The sequence below is a fragment of the Geotrypetes seraphini genome, chromosome 6, assembly GCF_902459505.1.
Source record: "Geotrypetes seraphini chromosome 6, aGeoSer1.1, whole genome shotgun sequence".
NCBI classification, from domain to species: Eukaryota; Metazoa; Chordata; class Amphibia; order Gymnophiona; family Dermophiidae; genus Geotrypetes; species Geotrypetes seraphini.
The window spans coordinates 160,933,554-160,949,991 of record NC_047089.1 but is presented as its reverse complement, the minus strand read 5'-3'; the positions used below and the strand labels follow the sequence as shown (position 1 = coordinate 160,949,991).

The following is a 16,438-nucleotide window of genomic DNA, read 5'->3' as shown; positions in this document are numbered from 1 at the left end:
TTCTCTTCCCATCCCCACCCTCATAACGCCCTCTCCCTCCTTCAGTTTCCCTTTGATTCATCTCTCATCACTGGATCAGATGACCTCTTGCTTCTAATCTATTGATTAATAACAGGGAAAGAGAAAAGGGAAAGGATCTGATATACAGAACTGCCTTTCTGTGCTACAAAGCAATTTGCATATAACTTATTTTGGGGCAATTGAGGGTTAAGTGACTTACTCAGAGTCACAAGGAGCTACAATGAGAATCAAACCCAGTTCCCCTGGCTCTCAAGCCACTGCACTAACCATTAGGCTACTCTTCCTGGACTATAATTAATTATAGGGGGATATGCATGTATTTAGTTTGCTTGGTAATTATTTTTGAGCCTCAGTGGGATTTCAACTGGGATTCTCAGTTTCTTAGCCTAATGCTCTATTAAGGTTCGCTATTAAGGTATGCTAATGGTATGTTCCCCAAACATGGATCAACTACTCCACTTCCTGTTAGCAGTAGCAGAAGTGCACCTTTGCAGTCTCTCAGCAAGAGGTTTCTCCCTCCCTTCTTGCTCCACAGCTCAGGCATCTGCCTGAGATAAGTAAGCAAGCCTATTTTTCAAACTTGAATATAAAAATAGAAGTTAAGGGAACCTCAGGTGGTTGAAAACAAAGAAAGCTCAAAGAAATAGTAGAAAAGTGCTAGTCAAAAAGAAAATAAATTCTAATTTTAAATGATCTAAAAATCAGACTCATTTCTAATCATGAATTCCAAAGGTTAGGATGTGTAGTCTAGTGCTGCCAGATTCAGGAAAAAATATTTCAATTTGATTCAGCCTATTGAATCGATTTTTCAATTCGATTTTCCTGCACAATTGGGTGTTTATTTCCAAACATCCAGGTGAGTTTATTTTATAGCCTCTTCACCCTCTCCTTGTGCTGTGGTGTAAACAAAATAAACAAAAAAGACTTTTCCTCTCTTTGTTAAATCCTAGCTCAGCTCTGACAGGATACAAATTTCAAATCTGACACATTATAATCACAAGACAGAATTTTTTTTTTGTTGTTGTTGTCTGGTCATTTTTCAAATCATGTTGGTCCCAGGCTCTGCAACAAACGTCTTCTGATAACTTGCTTGCCAGGGTCTCTTGCCCAGATCCACCATCTCTCCTTTTCTCTCAACTACCCTGTCATCCAGCATCTCTCCCTCCTTCCCCACCAGCTCTCCCTTTCTCTTTCTAACTACCCTCCTATCCAGTATCTCTATCCCCCCCCCACCATCTCTTGTGTCCAACTTCTCTTCCTTTCTGTTCCTTCCCTCCCTAAATCCCATTGTCCACCATCTCTCTCCCTCTCCTGTTTTTACATCCTTATTTCTTCTATCCTTCCCCCCATCTCCCCTCTCCATGATCTCCCCCAAGTCCATCTCCCCCCTCCACCAAGTTCATTTTTCCCATCTATCTTCTCCCCATCTCTCCTCCAGTCCACCAACTCCCCATCTCCCCTCCCCCTCCATCTACTTTTTTTTATGGTACACAAAATATTTATTGTGGTGTAGCACAAGCACAATTATTAAAGATTTTAGACAGAAAAGAAAAAGGCTTTACACTATCTCTCTAAGGCACATAAATGTGAGACCCATCGGAGTGGCTGGGACAAAGACATTTTCTTGTTAGAGTTAGCCAGTGTGCCACTCTCTTGCCGCCACCCCACTGGAACTTCCCAATCCCACCCAACCTGTGACACCCCCTCTCCAGATCCCCCTACATCAGTAGACCTCCCCAAACCTGTAGACCCCCTGGCACTCCTAAGTCCCCACCACCACCACACCTTTCCCAAGAGTCTGGCAGGGTTGCATCTGGGAAGAGGTCTGCTAGTGGCGGTAGCGATCCACTCCTGCCACCACTCCTTGCGTATTCTCTCCACTGCGGCCAGCCCTCAGTGAAAACTTCCTGTTTCCACTTGGGTGGCCGAATGGAGAGAAGACGCCCGGAGTAGCGGCAGGGTAGTGAATTGAATTCGCTACTGCTGCTTTTGCTTGGCCAGGGAGGAGAGGAGAAATACTTGCGGCTGGGAAGGAGAGAGTCTTGCTGCCACCGATCAGCACCAGAGACCCGTTCGGGCTTTCCCTCTGCCACCAGAGTCCTTGCTTTGATGTAACATCCGGTTTTGCAAAACCGGAAGTTACACCAGAAGCAAGGACTCCGATTCAAATCGATTCACCTAAAGTGAATTGGAGAATTGATTCGAATCGCGAATTGGGCAGCACTAGTGTAGACAGACACATGCAACAGTATTTTTTCCCTCCCCTTGGACAGCAGGCAGATATTCTCACATAGGGGTTTGATGTCATCCACAGAGCTCGGCACAGACAGTATGAAAAGTAAATTGTCACCTTAAGTTTTAAGAAACTTTGCGACTGCTCGCACCATGCATACGCGACTGCCTTCCTGCCTGCTGAGGCTCGCGGCACCTCAGTTACCTTAGCAAACTAAGAAGCCAACCAGGGGGAGGTGGGAGGGTTGTGAGAATATCTGTCTGCTGTCCCCGGATAACACCTGTTATGGTAAGTAACCGTGCTTTATCTTAAGACAAGCAGGCAACATATTCTCACATATGGGACTCCCTAGCTTACTACAGAGGGATGGAGGGAGAGCTGGCGTTTAAGAAAATAAATTTTGTAAAACTGCTTGGCCGAAGCACCTGTCTCATCTGGAATATAATTACAGACAGTAGTGAGACGTGAACGTGTGAACTGAGGACCAAGTAGCTGCTTTGCAGATTTCATCAATGGACATGGAACGCAAGAATGCAACTGAAGCTGTCATAGCTCGGACTTTATGTGCTGTTACATGACCTCCGAGCTGCAGCCCAGCGTGAACATAGCAGAAGGAAATACAGACCGCAAGACATGTGAAAATAGTTCTCTTAGTTACTGGGCAGCCCAATCTGTTGGGATCAAAGGAGATGAACAGTTGAGGAGATATCCTGTGAGACGGAGTCCTTTGTAAGTAATAAGCTAATGCTCATTTGCAGTTCAAGGTATGAGGACCTGTTCCTCCAGGGTGAGAAAACTGGAAAGTACAATCAATTGATTTAAATGAAATTCCATAACCACTTTCGGCAAGAATTTTGGATGGGTGTGGAGAAGAACCTTATCATGGTGAAACACTGTAAAAGTTGGTCCGCTATTAATACTTGAAGCTTACTCACTCAACATGTAGAAGTGATAGTGATTAGAAATATCACTTTTCAAGTGAGATATTTAAGATGAGGAGAAGAAATTGGTTCAAATGGAGGTTTCATCAATCTGGAGAGAACCACATTAAGATCCCAAACCACTGGAGGCAGTTTAAGAGGAGGTTTGATGTTAAAAAGACCTTTCATAAATCTGGAAACCAGAGGATGAACTGCAAGTGATTTATTGTTGACTTGAACATGAAAAGCACTGATAGCACTAAGGTGAACTCTGACTGAAATGGTTTTAAGACCTGAGTTGGATAAGTGTAAAAGGCATTCCAACACTAAAGCAATGGAGGAGGAAGAAGCATCTTGATGATGAAGATCACACCACGCTGAAAATCGTGTCCATTTTTGTTGGTAACACTGCTGTATAGAAGGTTTTCTGGATGCTTCTAACATGAGCATGACTAAATCGGAGAGATCAGCTTCTGGGGAAGTCAGACAGAGATATCAACCTGTCAGGTGCAAGGACTGCAGATTGGGATGTAAAAGAGATCCTTGACTTTGAGTTAGAAGAGATGGAAAGATCTGTAGGGTTATCAGATCTTTGACCTTGAGCTGAAATAGAAGGGAGTACTATGATTGTCTGGGCCACCGAAGGGCAATTAGGATCATTGTAGCTGATTCTTGCTTGAGCTTGACCAGTGTTTTGAGAATGAGATGAATCAGAGGGAAAGCATAAAGGAACTTGCCTGTCCAATCCAGGAGGTAGGCAACTGCCTCCAGATGATGAGAAATTAAGGCAGTTTGTGATTGCTGGGGGATGCAAATAGGTCTATCTGAGGAGACCCTCAAAGAGAAAATATATGATGCAAGACTTTGGAGTGAAGCATCCACTCATGCGGTCGAAGATTATCTGCTGAGTTTGTAGTCAAGTGTATTTTGTGCTCCTTGAACATAGACAGCGTTGAGATATATATTTCGAGCAATTGCCCAAATCCAAATCTTCTCGGCTTCCTGGCAGAGAGTCCAGGAACCCGTCCCTCCTTGCTTATTTATGTAATACATTGTGACTTGATTGTCCATAAGGACAAGGATGATGTGATTAGATATAGTATGTTGAAAAGTCTTCAGAGCATTGCAAATCACTCTGAGTTCCAAGAGGTTTATGTGGATCTTCTATTCTTGTGCAGACCAGTGACCTTGCATTCAAAGACTGTCCAGGCCAGCTCCTTAAGCATACATGGATGAGTCTGTGGTCAGGACTTTCTGATGTGCAGGTGTTTAAAACAGCAGCCCTTTGGAAAGATTTGACAAATTCATCCACCACTGAAGAGATTGACGAAGCAATGATGTGATTGTAATGCTCTGTGAGAATGGATCGAAAGCTTGAGATCATTGAGACACCAGAGACCACTGAGCTGTTCTGAGATGAAGTCTTGCAAAGGGGGTAACGTGGACCATAGATACCATATAGCCTAATAGTCTCATCATTTGTCTGGCTGAGATGGACGGAAGATGGTATGCTTGACTGCACAACTGAATTAGGTTGTCCTGTCTTGGTTGAGATAGGAATGCCCTGTGTTGAACAGTATCAAGTAGGGCTCCGATGAACTGTAGAGTTTGCGAGGGTTGAAATTAAGATTTTGGAAAGTTGACTTTGAACCCTAATTGTTAAATAAACAGGATTGTTGACTGTGTTGCTGAAAGCACCCCCTGAGGAGAGGTGTCTTTTATGAGCCAGTCATCGCGATAAGGATCCCTTAAAGCTGCTGCCACTACTACAAGGCATATGGTGAGCACTCTTGGAGAGAAGGCCAAGCTGAATGGCAGAACTTTGTATTGAAAGTGTTGAAGGGCAATTAAAAATTTCAGAAACTTTCTGTAAGTCGGATGAATTGGTACATGGGTGTAAGCTTCTTTTAGATCTAGAGAGCATAGCCAATTGTTTTGATCCAATAATGGGTATACAGTTCCTAGGGATAATATTCAAAACTTTTCTTTGACTAGGAACTTGTTTAGGTCTCGAAGCTCAAGAATTGGATGTAGACCTCCCATCTTCTTTGAGATGAGAAAATACCTGGAGTAGAACCCCTGATTTCTCTGAAAGGGGGGTGGGGTCAACCTCTATGTCACTTAGGTAAAGCAGAGCCTCTGTTTCCTGAAAAAGAAACAAATTCTGCTGTGGGTTGAAAGAGGTCTCTCTTAGAGGATGATCTGGAGGAACGGGTGAGAACATGACGAGAGTAACCCTCCTTGATTACTTTAAGAACCTACAAATCAGTTGTTATCAGAGTCCAACTTTAATGGTAGATTTGTAGACAACCTCTGATTGGATGAGAGAGAGGCCGAGTTAGGGGAATAGCAGCTACTCTTGATAAGTGCGTCAAAAAGACTGAGTAGGCTTTTGAGGAGCTGCTGCCTGAGCTTTCTGAGACCACTGTTGCTTTTGTTTCTTTTGTGGTTGCAGTCTAGGAACAAAAGGTTTAGTAGTATAACGCCTTTGAAAGGAATAAGAAGGTTTTGTTGACTGTCTTGAAATCGAAGGCTTAGGCTTTGTTCTAACCAAAGAATTCAAACTCGTTTCATGCAGTTAATTTTTGTATAGCTGCCTCGATGGAATCACCAAAAAGCTCATCTCCTAACCATGGAATACTGACTAACCAGTCCTGGAGAGTGATATCCCTATCAGAAACTCTTAGCCAAGCTAGACATCTCATAGCCACTGACATAACTGATGCTCTAGATCAATGGTTCCCAACCCTGTCCTGGAGGACCACCTGGCCAATCAGGTTTTCAGGCTAGCCCTAATGAATATGCATGAGAGAGATTTCCATATAACGGAAGTGACAGGCATGTAAATCTGCTCCATGCATATTCATTAGGGTTAGCCCGAAAACCCGACTGGCCTGGTGGTCCTCCAGGACAGGGTTGGGAACCACTGCTCTAGATGACATCTCAAAAACATCTTAGGCTGACCTTGCTATACACTGTTTAGACTTTGAGAGAGTTTGCACAATCTGTTGATATTGTGCAAGGTGCTGTGAAGGAATATACTGGTCAAAGTTAGGCAGTTGTCTTACCAGTTGCTTTAAATAGGTATCGCCCAAATATGTCCATCGTATGGCCCTCACATCATGGAGGTGTCAAGGCATAAACTTTTGCATTGGAAGATTTTTTAAGGGTTGATTCCACCAGTAATGATTGATGTTGTAGCTGTGGCTTATTAAACCCTGGACAAGAAATGATTCTGTATAAGGAATCAAGTTTTCTTGGAGCCACTGTAATTGTTAAATAATAATAATAACTTTATTCTTCTATAACGCCATAGTCAGATGACTTCTAGGCAGTTCACATTGAAGAGGGCTGGACAATCAGCAAATTACAGAATGCAAATAGTGAAGGTACAATATATTACATAAGAAATAGACAGAAGGAAAATATAAATTTAGTATGGCTTCTGTTTAGGAGATGAATCTGTCAAACAGTACAGTTTTAATTACTTTCCAAAAGGTGCCGTAGGTCAACGTGCTTGAAACATGAAAGACCTGACCAGGTTTTGAAAAGTGTTTCTTTAAGAATGTCATGTAATGGTAACTTGAGGAGTTCTTAGGGAGGTTCAACATAGTCTAAGGCCTCCAAGTTAAGACCTCCAGGTACTCCGCAGTGTGACCATTGTCAGCTTCCAATTTGACAGATAGAGCTTTGCTTAGCTGTCTAATGTATCTAGTAAAATAAAGTCTCTGAAGGAGATTTTCCTCTAGGAGGCATTTTCTGTGGCAACTGTTCCAAAGGAATGCCATAAGACTCAGGTGCAGATAAAGTAGGTGAACAGTCTGAGTCAAAACATAAGTCTGAATCACATAGAAGGCTTGGAGATACTATATGATGAAGAAAATGATGTCTACGAGAAGATTTTCAATGTCTTTAGTACCAATATCATGAAGATGAGGAAGAAGACCGATGAGTGTCCCTCTTACGTTTCAAAGCATGAGATTCATGTGATGAGGAGCAATGGTATTCTGATCCTGAAAAAGAGTGTTGGTGCTTCAAAGTAGAGAAGCGATACTTCGAAGAGGAGCATTGGTGAGACAAGCAAGAGCATTGATGTGAATGATGGTGTCTCACAGGAGATTCCCGAGGAGTTCAATGCTCCAATGGATAGCTGACAGCAGTACCTTGAGGCCTTATAATGCTATTCTCAAGCTGGTCTGGTACCAGGAAGTCGAAGCTAGCACCGGCATACAGTGCAATTTGAATATATTACCGAGCTCCCTCTGTAAGAACTCATCAAGTTTCTCCCTGAAAGAAGGCACTTGTACCGATGGCTCAATAGCTAGTACCATTGGTGCAGCAGGTTGTCTCAGAATAGGTGACCTCGATGAGGATGCACACCATTTAGGAAAGACAACCTGCGAAGCTGGAGAGTGGTAGCATCGTTGTTTGGTCTGCGATGATTGTTTGGAAGTGGGTGGCTTCTTAGCTGGCTTCCCCGATGCTGGAATTTCTTGTGATGTCGATGCTGGAGTTTTGGATGTCAATGCTTGTAAAGATTTGGCAATATCCATGGTTGCGCCAAATAACTGCTATGACGAGTTTTAAGAGAGTAGGACTTTAAAGTTGAACAGCAAGAACAAGTTTCAATTTTGTATTCAGAACACCATTTATGAGGGTCTGTAGCCGAAACAGACCACTGATACTTACCACACCTTTTAAAACCAACAAAAATCTCAACATAGATGGAAAAAAGACTTCAGCAATATTAAATGTAATTGTCACTGAAATGTATGAGGAAAACAAGAAAAAACATGCAAAAGTGGGAAGGCAAACAGACTGAACAGAGTTCAGCCAAATAGTACTTCTTCGCTCTGCAGAAAACGAAGAACTAAGGTGCTGCGAGCCTCAGCGGGCAGAAAGGCAGTCAGACATGCGTGGTGCGGGCCATTGCGAAGTTTCTTAAAACTTAAGGTGACAGTTTACTTTTTATACTGTCCATGCCGGGCTCCATGGATAATGTCACCCCCATATGTGAGAATATGCTGCCTGCTTGTCCTAGGATAATGATTTTTAAAATGCTGCAGAATATATGGGACAAGAAAATATTTTGAAAGATAATTATATTTTTATTTATCAAAGCTCTTTACTTGTAACATAACAAATAGCATACTTAAATGTCTTGATATCATCCCTTTACAAAAAAAAAAAAAAGAGCAAAAAAAATTTACTCTAAATATCTTGAAGTAAATATTTATTTACAATGGAAAAATAGACAAAAGAAATTAAATAAACAGTCTTCATTATTCAAAACAACTCTATCCCAAAGCATCAGAATTCTGAACACAACATACTTTACTTTTATCTGTATTTACATATGTTTTAATTTGAGTTTGGATATTTTAACTTCCATTTTATCTATGCTATAAATAGGTTTACATTTTTTTGTACAATAGTTCTAGGATAAGTGACCACATAGAAAAATAGCTAGTATGTAAACATTTAAGCAATAAAAATGAAATAAAAATTTACATAAAGTTAACAAGATATAAAGATTTTAACGTAAATGCATCAACACCATTGAAAATCATTGATAAAATGCTTCTGTATAGAGCTGAAGGACATATAGCTTGGATTGAGATGGACAAATATGATTTTTCTTTTGGTGTGTGTGTGTGTGGGGAGGGGCAGAAAACAAATCATTTCTTATCAAAACCAGCTTCAGGTCTAGGTGTTTGGTTGGTTTTTTTTGTAAGTTACTACAAATTTAAGATTGGAGAATGTAGTAGAATTCCAAAGAAAGATGTAAAATAAAGGTATTTTAAATCAAAATCCAGCACAACAAAATTTAATTTGGATGTTTTAAAAGTATAGCCAGAGTCTGATGTATAAGAAAAATCTGATCTTCTATTCAGCAGAAGAGACATAGGTTGATGTATCAAGCAATTGTCTATAGAAATGGTAATTGCAGTCCAGCATACCACGTCGTTTTAGCATTTAGCAACTTACTGCCTCAACCAACAATGAATTTAAATTTCAAAGATTCACATATGGGAGCTACGTCTTCCTCTAGTGCCTAAGGACACACGAAGCCTTGGCTCTCTTGCTTTGTAGTGCTCATTAAAGTCCAACCTAAAGCTAAGGAATCGAAGGCTTTCATCAGAACTGGTCGTCAACAAGATCAGAAATTGTTGTACAATACCCTAGATGGTAAAAAACAAAACACATTGTTATCTAATACAGATTCTGACTGAAGACAAGATTGTAAGTTCTAGTACAGCTATGTCTTAAGAGTGTGACTCTCAGTCTTCAAAACTATATGCCCTGTAAAAGAAAAAGCAAAGATGGATCCATGGAGACAACACAGTAAGCTAGAAGAGAGATTTAAAAAAAGAAAAAAAGAAAATATGCAAGTTGAAAAGCTCCCGCATGTAAGGAGTAAATTGCAATTAAAACTACCAAGAATTATATTTCCTTTTATCTCTGATCTTTACCTTTCTTTTTTGTATAAGTCTTTTTGACACCACAGAAGTCCCTTCTTCAAATATTTACTTTAAAGCAGTAATAGAACATATATGCTGAATATGGAAACAAAGGCAGTGCCTGGATGAATATACTGAGACTTAGGGGGTCTTTTACTAGGGCGCACTAGCCATTTTAGCGTGCGCTAAATGTTTATGTTTATTAAAAACTTTATATACCGCATAACGGCCTAAAAGGATCCAAGCGGTTTGCAATGCATATATCACATTCATCAGGAAAAGAACTCCATTAAAAATAGAAAAGGAAAACATTAAGAACAAAAGTTAAAAAATATATATTATTTTTTTCTTCATAAATATTATAACAAACCACAGCTCAATAAGAACCATTCTAACGGCAAAACAATAAAACACTCAAATCTCAATGAACCATAATTTATACATACAGCTCAAAATTCTCCATTGCATAATCAATCATTACATAAACCACAGATCACAGTCCCAAACTCTATTCTAAGTTTAAAAAGCCAATTTTAAAAAATGTGCTTTTAAATGTCTTTTAAAATTTATATAGGATTCTTCTTTTCTCAAGTCTATGGGCAGGTTATTCCATAACCGCAGAACTAAATAAAATAATGCACAATCTCTAGTTGACACAAGATGTGCCTTCGAAATGTGAGGAACGACTACCCTATTATAATTCAGAGATCATAAAAGACACTTTGGGGCGTAGAATAACACCAGGTTAGAAAGATATGAATGAAGGCTGTAGCTGAAATAATGCTCTATGTGCCAACATTAGGATTTTAAATTTGATCTTAAATTTCATTGGTAACCAATGGAATTTTAAATACAAGGTGTCACGTGATCACGAATATATGCCTGGCCTAATAATCTAATTGCAGTATTCTGCACTGTTTGTAAGCGCTTAAACTGTCCTGACCCAATGCCTGCATATACTAAATTACCATAATCTAACTTTGATAATTTAAAGGCATGAATTAATGTGTGCAGTGATTTCTCATCCAAGAAATCTTGAATGGCTTTAAGCTGTCTTAATCCCCCAAAACCTTTAGCAACCACGGTTGAAACCTGCTCCTGAAAATTTAGAAGACAGTCGATTATAATCCCCAAATACCTGAAACTATTTACTAGTTTTATACTACAATTATTTAAAGAAAGATCTAGATGAGGTGTTGCTTTATCTCCTGAGATACAACACGCTATTGTCTTAAACATATTTAGAACCAATTTATGTTCACTCAGCCATTCTTCTATTCTGTTTAAGCCAGCTATATTCTATGGATGCGTTAGCATTTAGCACACGCTAAATTGGCTAGCGTGCCTTAGTAAAATGACCCCTTAATACTTTGTCCAGATGGGTGAAGCAGTGGTGCCTGGAAGGGAAATAGCAAGGACTTCCCACCTATGCATATCATATTAATGAATGCCTCCAGAAAGAAGTCAGCCAGCAATCTACATGCGACAGTCAAATCAGTTTAATTTTTACTATTTTGCTGCTCCAAATTCAAATGAATTCCCCCTTGTGTTAAAATGGGAATTCCGAAGGAAAGACTGAAAAACATTTCTGAATTATTGTATAGTGATCCAATAAAATCTAGCACAAACTGAAAAGAATCCAGTTGAAAATGCAACCATTTGTGAACAAATATTATTACAGATTATCACCTGATAGAAATGAGTGAGTATTCTCAGCTGAGAACATGTTTTTGGTATGGATTCTTGAAACTCCCGAATCCTTTTGTTTTCCTCCTCTTCTTCTGCTGTTGTAACACCCCACTGCCCCTGCAGAAAACAACCAATTATCCACGCCTATAATTACAATTGTACCCTTTTCATGTAATAAAAGACAAAAACCTGAACTTATCATGACAATTCCCTGCTTATTAATTACTTTCTTCTGTTTCTATCTCCATTACAGAAGTGATAAAACCCCCCCACTCACATTCAGATACATAAAATGCTGCTTTGTCTTACCAGCAGTTCAGTCAGTGCAATGCGCCTATTATATGCCTCCTACAGAGGAAACAAGACACCCATCAAGCACCCATGCCCCAAATATGCCTCCCTTTAATATGAAGGAAACTACTGTTCCAATTACATATGGTACAAGACCTACAATTGCATCCCTTTTTCTATCACATCTAATTGTCTTGTTACTAGTATTACATGCCCATCAAACATGACAGGAATATTATGTGAAAAGCTCTAACCACTGCAGGCAAGTAAGGTTTTTTTTGTTTGCTTCACTCAACAAAACACAACACAAACATTTGTTCATATTATCTATAAAAACATTTTAAAGGAATAAGCATGAATAAACGCTGCTGAATACATTTTCTCAACTAATAAGCAAATCAAATGTCTGCAATCTGTCACTTGGCTCAAGTAACTGCAACCTGTCATGTATTGCAAATTATACCTCCAATTCTCTCTGTTTCTTTCTTTCTTCAAACTCCAACCTCAACTGTAGTTCTTCCAGTGCAGTTCTATACATGGTGTCCTGTGCATTTTGAAACTCAATGATTTGATCAAAAACAGCACGGAGTTGGTTTAACATTGCCTAAATAAATAAACAAGAGTAAACTACATCTATTGGTTTCTACTTTTTCAACATTTAACAGCAATGCAGTTCAGGGAGCAATACCATCAAGTTAATTTTACAAACACTTTCATATATTGCTAAGAAACAAAAGTGCTACTTCTTTAAACATAAATGCTTCACAAAATCATTTCCTTAGATAATATTTTCAAAAGAAAACCACTGGACCAAATGCTAATTTGGTTTGGTCTTAGAAAGCATATACCATAATATACCATACAAAGCATATATCATATTTAAGGCTCCTTTTTACTAAGGTGCGCTAGTGTTTTTAGCGCACACAGGATATTACTGCGTGCTACGCAGCTAGAACTAATGCCAGCTCAATGCTGGCGTTAGCGTCTAGCGTGCACGGCAATGTAGTGCGCTTTATTCCGCGCATTAATGCCCTAACGCAGCTTCGTAAAAGGAGTCCTTAATGTTTCTACTGACTGAACATTTTGGCAGCAGGGCCAGACTTAGCAATTGCAGGGCCCTATGCAGACCAGTTCAATGAGGGCCCCCTTCCTACCTTGCCCCATCTTCTTCCCAGCCCTAACCTCCCCTAGTCACCTGTTGACAAGTTTTAGGTTTTTTTTTTTTTTTGTTCAATAGTTTTTTTTGAAGATTTTACAAACAAACACAACGCGTTAAGAAAACCAGAAAATACATGAATATCATCAGCTTGCAGGAATAATAAGCAGGTGAAAAAGTACATGGCATGTTGCATAACAATATAACATATATGACATGTTGCATAATAAAAGAAACAGGAAAAACCAGGCTCAATGGTAAGACAATATTTTAGACCATACTTTATGGAAAGATGAAAAAGTGCTCATCCTTTCTGCTTCTGCTTTTTCGTATTTAGCAAACAAACAGACAGTATTCCACCATTCATTATAGTTCAGGGAGAAGTCTTTACAGTGGGACAATATAGTTTTAAAAGCAATCAGTAAAAAGGCCTTAAGTAGTCGCACACTGTATTTATCCAGTATTGCACTTGAAGCTATTCCCCCGAACATTATCAGAGAATAGAAGAGGTTGTCAGTAATGGGAAGTATGTTACCTATCGTGTACCAGATATCCGACCAGTAATGTTGAAGGAGTTTACAACGGAACAGCATATGATCAAGTGTACCTATATTTTCATTACAAGACCAACATAAATTGGAAGTAGATGAAGAGACCTTAGAAAGTTTGTATAGAGTCCAATAAGCTCTATGGTAAAGAAACAGAGTCAATTGTTTAGTTGTCGCGGATTGTAGTGAGCTAGCAGAGCTGAGCCAGAGGTCCCTCCATTCAGTTGCATTAAGGTCAAAGGATGTGTCTCTAGACCAGATGTCATAACATGCATAAGGAGGTGCATATTTTGATTTCTTGAGGAGCTTATACCAGACCGAGGCTTTGCCCTTGTTCGAGCTGAAGAGCGCACACCATTGAAGTATTGAAGGAGTAGCTGCAGATAAGGAGACTCTAGTCATAAGGGATTGAAGGCAATGGTGTAACTGGTGCCATTGGAAGAATTGGGTAGAGGGGAGATGAAATTTGGTTATAAGTGAAGCAAAGTCTGTTAATTTATTGTCTTGTAGTAAATGAGTAAGAGACCAAATACTAGCCTTAATCCATGTTTTCCATTCTATGTGCTGCCCCTGTATCTTCACCTGAGGATTATGCCATATCGGCATCAGATAAGTAGAATTCCATTTACTTTCTGAAACGCTGTCTATTTCTAGTAAGGCGGATCTAGTCGAGTGTATGATAACATTGTCAACTTTAATGCTGGTGGTAGGCAAAAAAGTTGAATAATATAATCGATCCTTCTCTACCAATTTGTGTTCCAATTTTAGCCAGGTGGGATAGGTCTGACGATTGGGTTCCTAAAGCCACCGAGAGCCTTGTTTAGCCAAGAAGGCTATGTGATAATCGTACATACTAGGAAAGTTTACACCTCCATTTTCTCTTGAACATTTCAATTTCTTCAGTGCTAATCAGGGGACTTTATTATTTCATAGAAACTGTGATAGTTTAGATTCAATCTTGGTGTACGTTGTAGAGGGAAGTAAAAAAGGAAGCAAGGATAGGAGATAAGTTATCTTCGGCAATATCACCATTTTAATTGAGTCCAGATGACCCCACCAAGAAAGTTTCAGCGGGGACCCATTGCTTAGTTAAAACTTTGATTATTTGGAATATTCGGTCAATGTTATAATTCTGTATTTCTTCAATATCAGTGCCAAAAAAACCTCCTAAGTATCTCAGTTTAGTTGGAGTATATTTGAAATTGTACTGAGTGAGAATGTCACTACAGGGAAAGTTGTTAAGCAGCATAACCTCAGTTTTTGAGATATTGAGTTTGTAATCAGAGATCTGAGCATATTGTTTGATTGTTTGTAAGATGTATGGAATAGAGTTAAGTGAAGCATATATTAAAACATCATCTGTGTGTGCAGAGAGTTTGAACAACAGTTCATCTAACTGGAGATCATAGATGTTCGGGTTGTGTCTTATGGCAATCAACAAAGGTTCCAATGCCAAATTAAACAGTAAAGGTGATAATGGACATCCTTGTCTGGTACCCCTTGATGGCCTTAAGGGGGCAGAGAATACATCATTAATTCGGAGTTTAGAAGATGGATTTGAATAAAGTACTCCCACCATTTTGATAAACACTTCAGGGATGCCAAACCATTTCATTGCTTTGAAAAGAAAGGCCCATTCAACACGGTCGAACGCCTTTTCCGCATCAAGAGCCATTGCGACCATAGGCTCCTGGCAGTGCTGAGCTTGAAGGATAACATGAGTAAAAAGTCTTGTGTTGTCATTTGGTACTCTACCTATCATGAAACCGTTTTGATCCGTATTAATAATATTGGAGAGAACAGAATTCAGTCTCATTGCAAGGAGTTTAGCATAGATTTTGGTGTCCACATTTATTAAGGAGAGCGGTCTGTAGTTGTGCACTTGCAGGGAATCTTTATCAGGTTTAAGCAGTATGATGGTTAAGGCTTCAGTGAAAGAACCAGATGCTGTTCCAGAGATGGACAGATGGGAAAAATAGTCCGTTAGGAAAGGGAGGATGGCATCCCGAAAAGTGACATAGAATTCCATTGTAAGACCATCAAAACTAGGTGATTTCTGCTTGGCCATAGCAAGAAGAGCTTCTTCTACTTGAGATAGTGAGATTGGTACAGATAAAATCCAAATTTCCTCCTCGTTAAGCACTGGATGAGGTAAGTCCTGGAGAAATGAATTGAAGAGTTCTGCATTAGGAGTTTCAGAGATGTATAAGTCTTTGTAGAAAGCGTGGAAATGTGAGCAAATGTCCTTTGTGTTTAGTAACAACTTTCTAGAAGCGTCCTTGATCGTTGGTATCGTGGTCTTTTCAGAACATAGTTTTAAGTAAGTAGCTAGGTGATGACCACATTTGTTCATCGATGAGTAATAATAAGCAGATTTCAGAAAGAGTTCTTTTGAGGCTGTAGAGCTAAGAAGGTTATATTCATATCTCAATTTATGCAGTTTAGTTCAAATACTCAGATTATTCAAGTCCGCTAGGTGTAAACGTTCATTTTTCTCGATTTTTTGCTCTAAGAGGCGAAGAGACAATTTATCAGTTTTGTTTTTAGTCGATACATAGGCAATGATAGTACCCCTTATGTATGACTTGAATGCATCCCATGTACATTGCCATGAGGTGTCTTCAACTTTGTTATTGATGAAAAATTCTTTGATATTTTTATTGGTATACTCAATAAATGTTGAATCGAACAGAAAAGTTGAATCTCCATAGCCTCTGAGTGCATGATGAGCCCATCCTTTTAAAGGTGATCAATATCGCAGCATGATCAGAAATTGTAATAGGATTGATTTCTGCAGACTCAACCTGTGCAGATAGAGAGTAACTAGTCAAAAAATAGTCAATTCTGGAGTATGAGGCATGTGGGGGTGAATAGAAGGTAAACATGGTTTCTTTTTGATGTAGAAGTCTCCATGCATCAATGAGTTTCATTTGGCACATTAGGTCTTGAATATACTCTGCCAGGATTTAGTCTTGCGGTATTTAACTTGTGACTTTCTGTCTATATTCGGATCTAATATCTGATTAAAGTCCCCATCTAAAACACAGGGAGTATTGCCGAGGAAGGATATCAGGTCAGTTATAGCAACAAAAAAACTTGGGTCATCTACGTTTGGAGCG

General features: G+C 39.4%; 1 protein-coding gene across 2 annotated transcripts in view; it reads right to left on the bottom strand.

Moving 5' to 3' along the window:
- Nucleotides 1-8,821: 8,821 nt before the first annotated feature.
- TUBGCP3 (tubulin gamma complex associated protein 3) overlaps nt 8,822-16,438 on the bottom strand; it is a 323,260-nt gene continuing 315,643 nt past the window's right edge. For both annotated transcript variants that reach the window (XM_033948055.1, XM_033948053.1), the window contains exons 20-22: nt 12,079-12,219; nt 11,325-11,441; nt 8,822-9,356 (exon numbers count right to left, since the gene is read on the bottom strand). In XM_033948055.1, the coding sequence (XP_033803946.1) occupies nt 9,198-9,356; nt 11,325-11,441; nt 12,079-12,219 (417 nt within the window). In that variant the 3' untranslated portion in view covers nt 8,822-9,197. The remainder of the gene's footprint in view (nt 9,357-11,324; nt 11,442-12,078; nt 12,220-16,438) is intronic.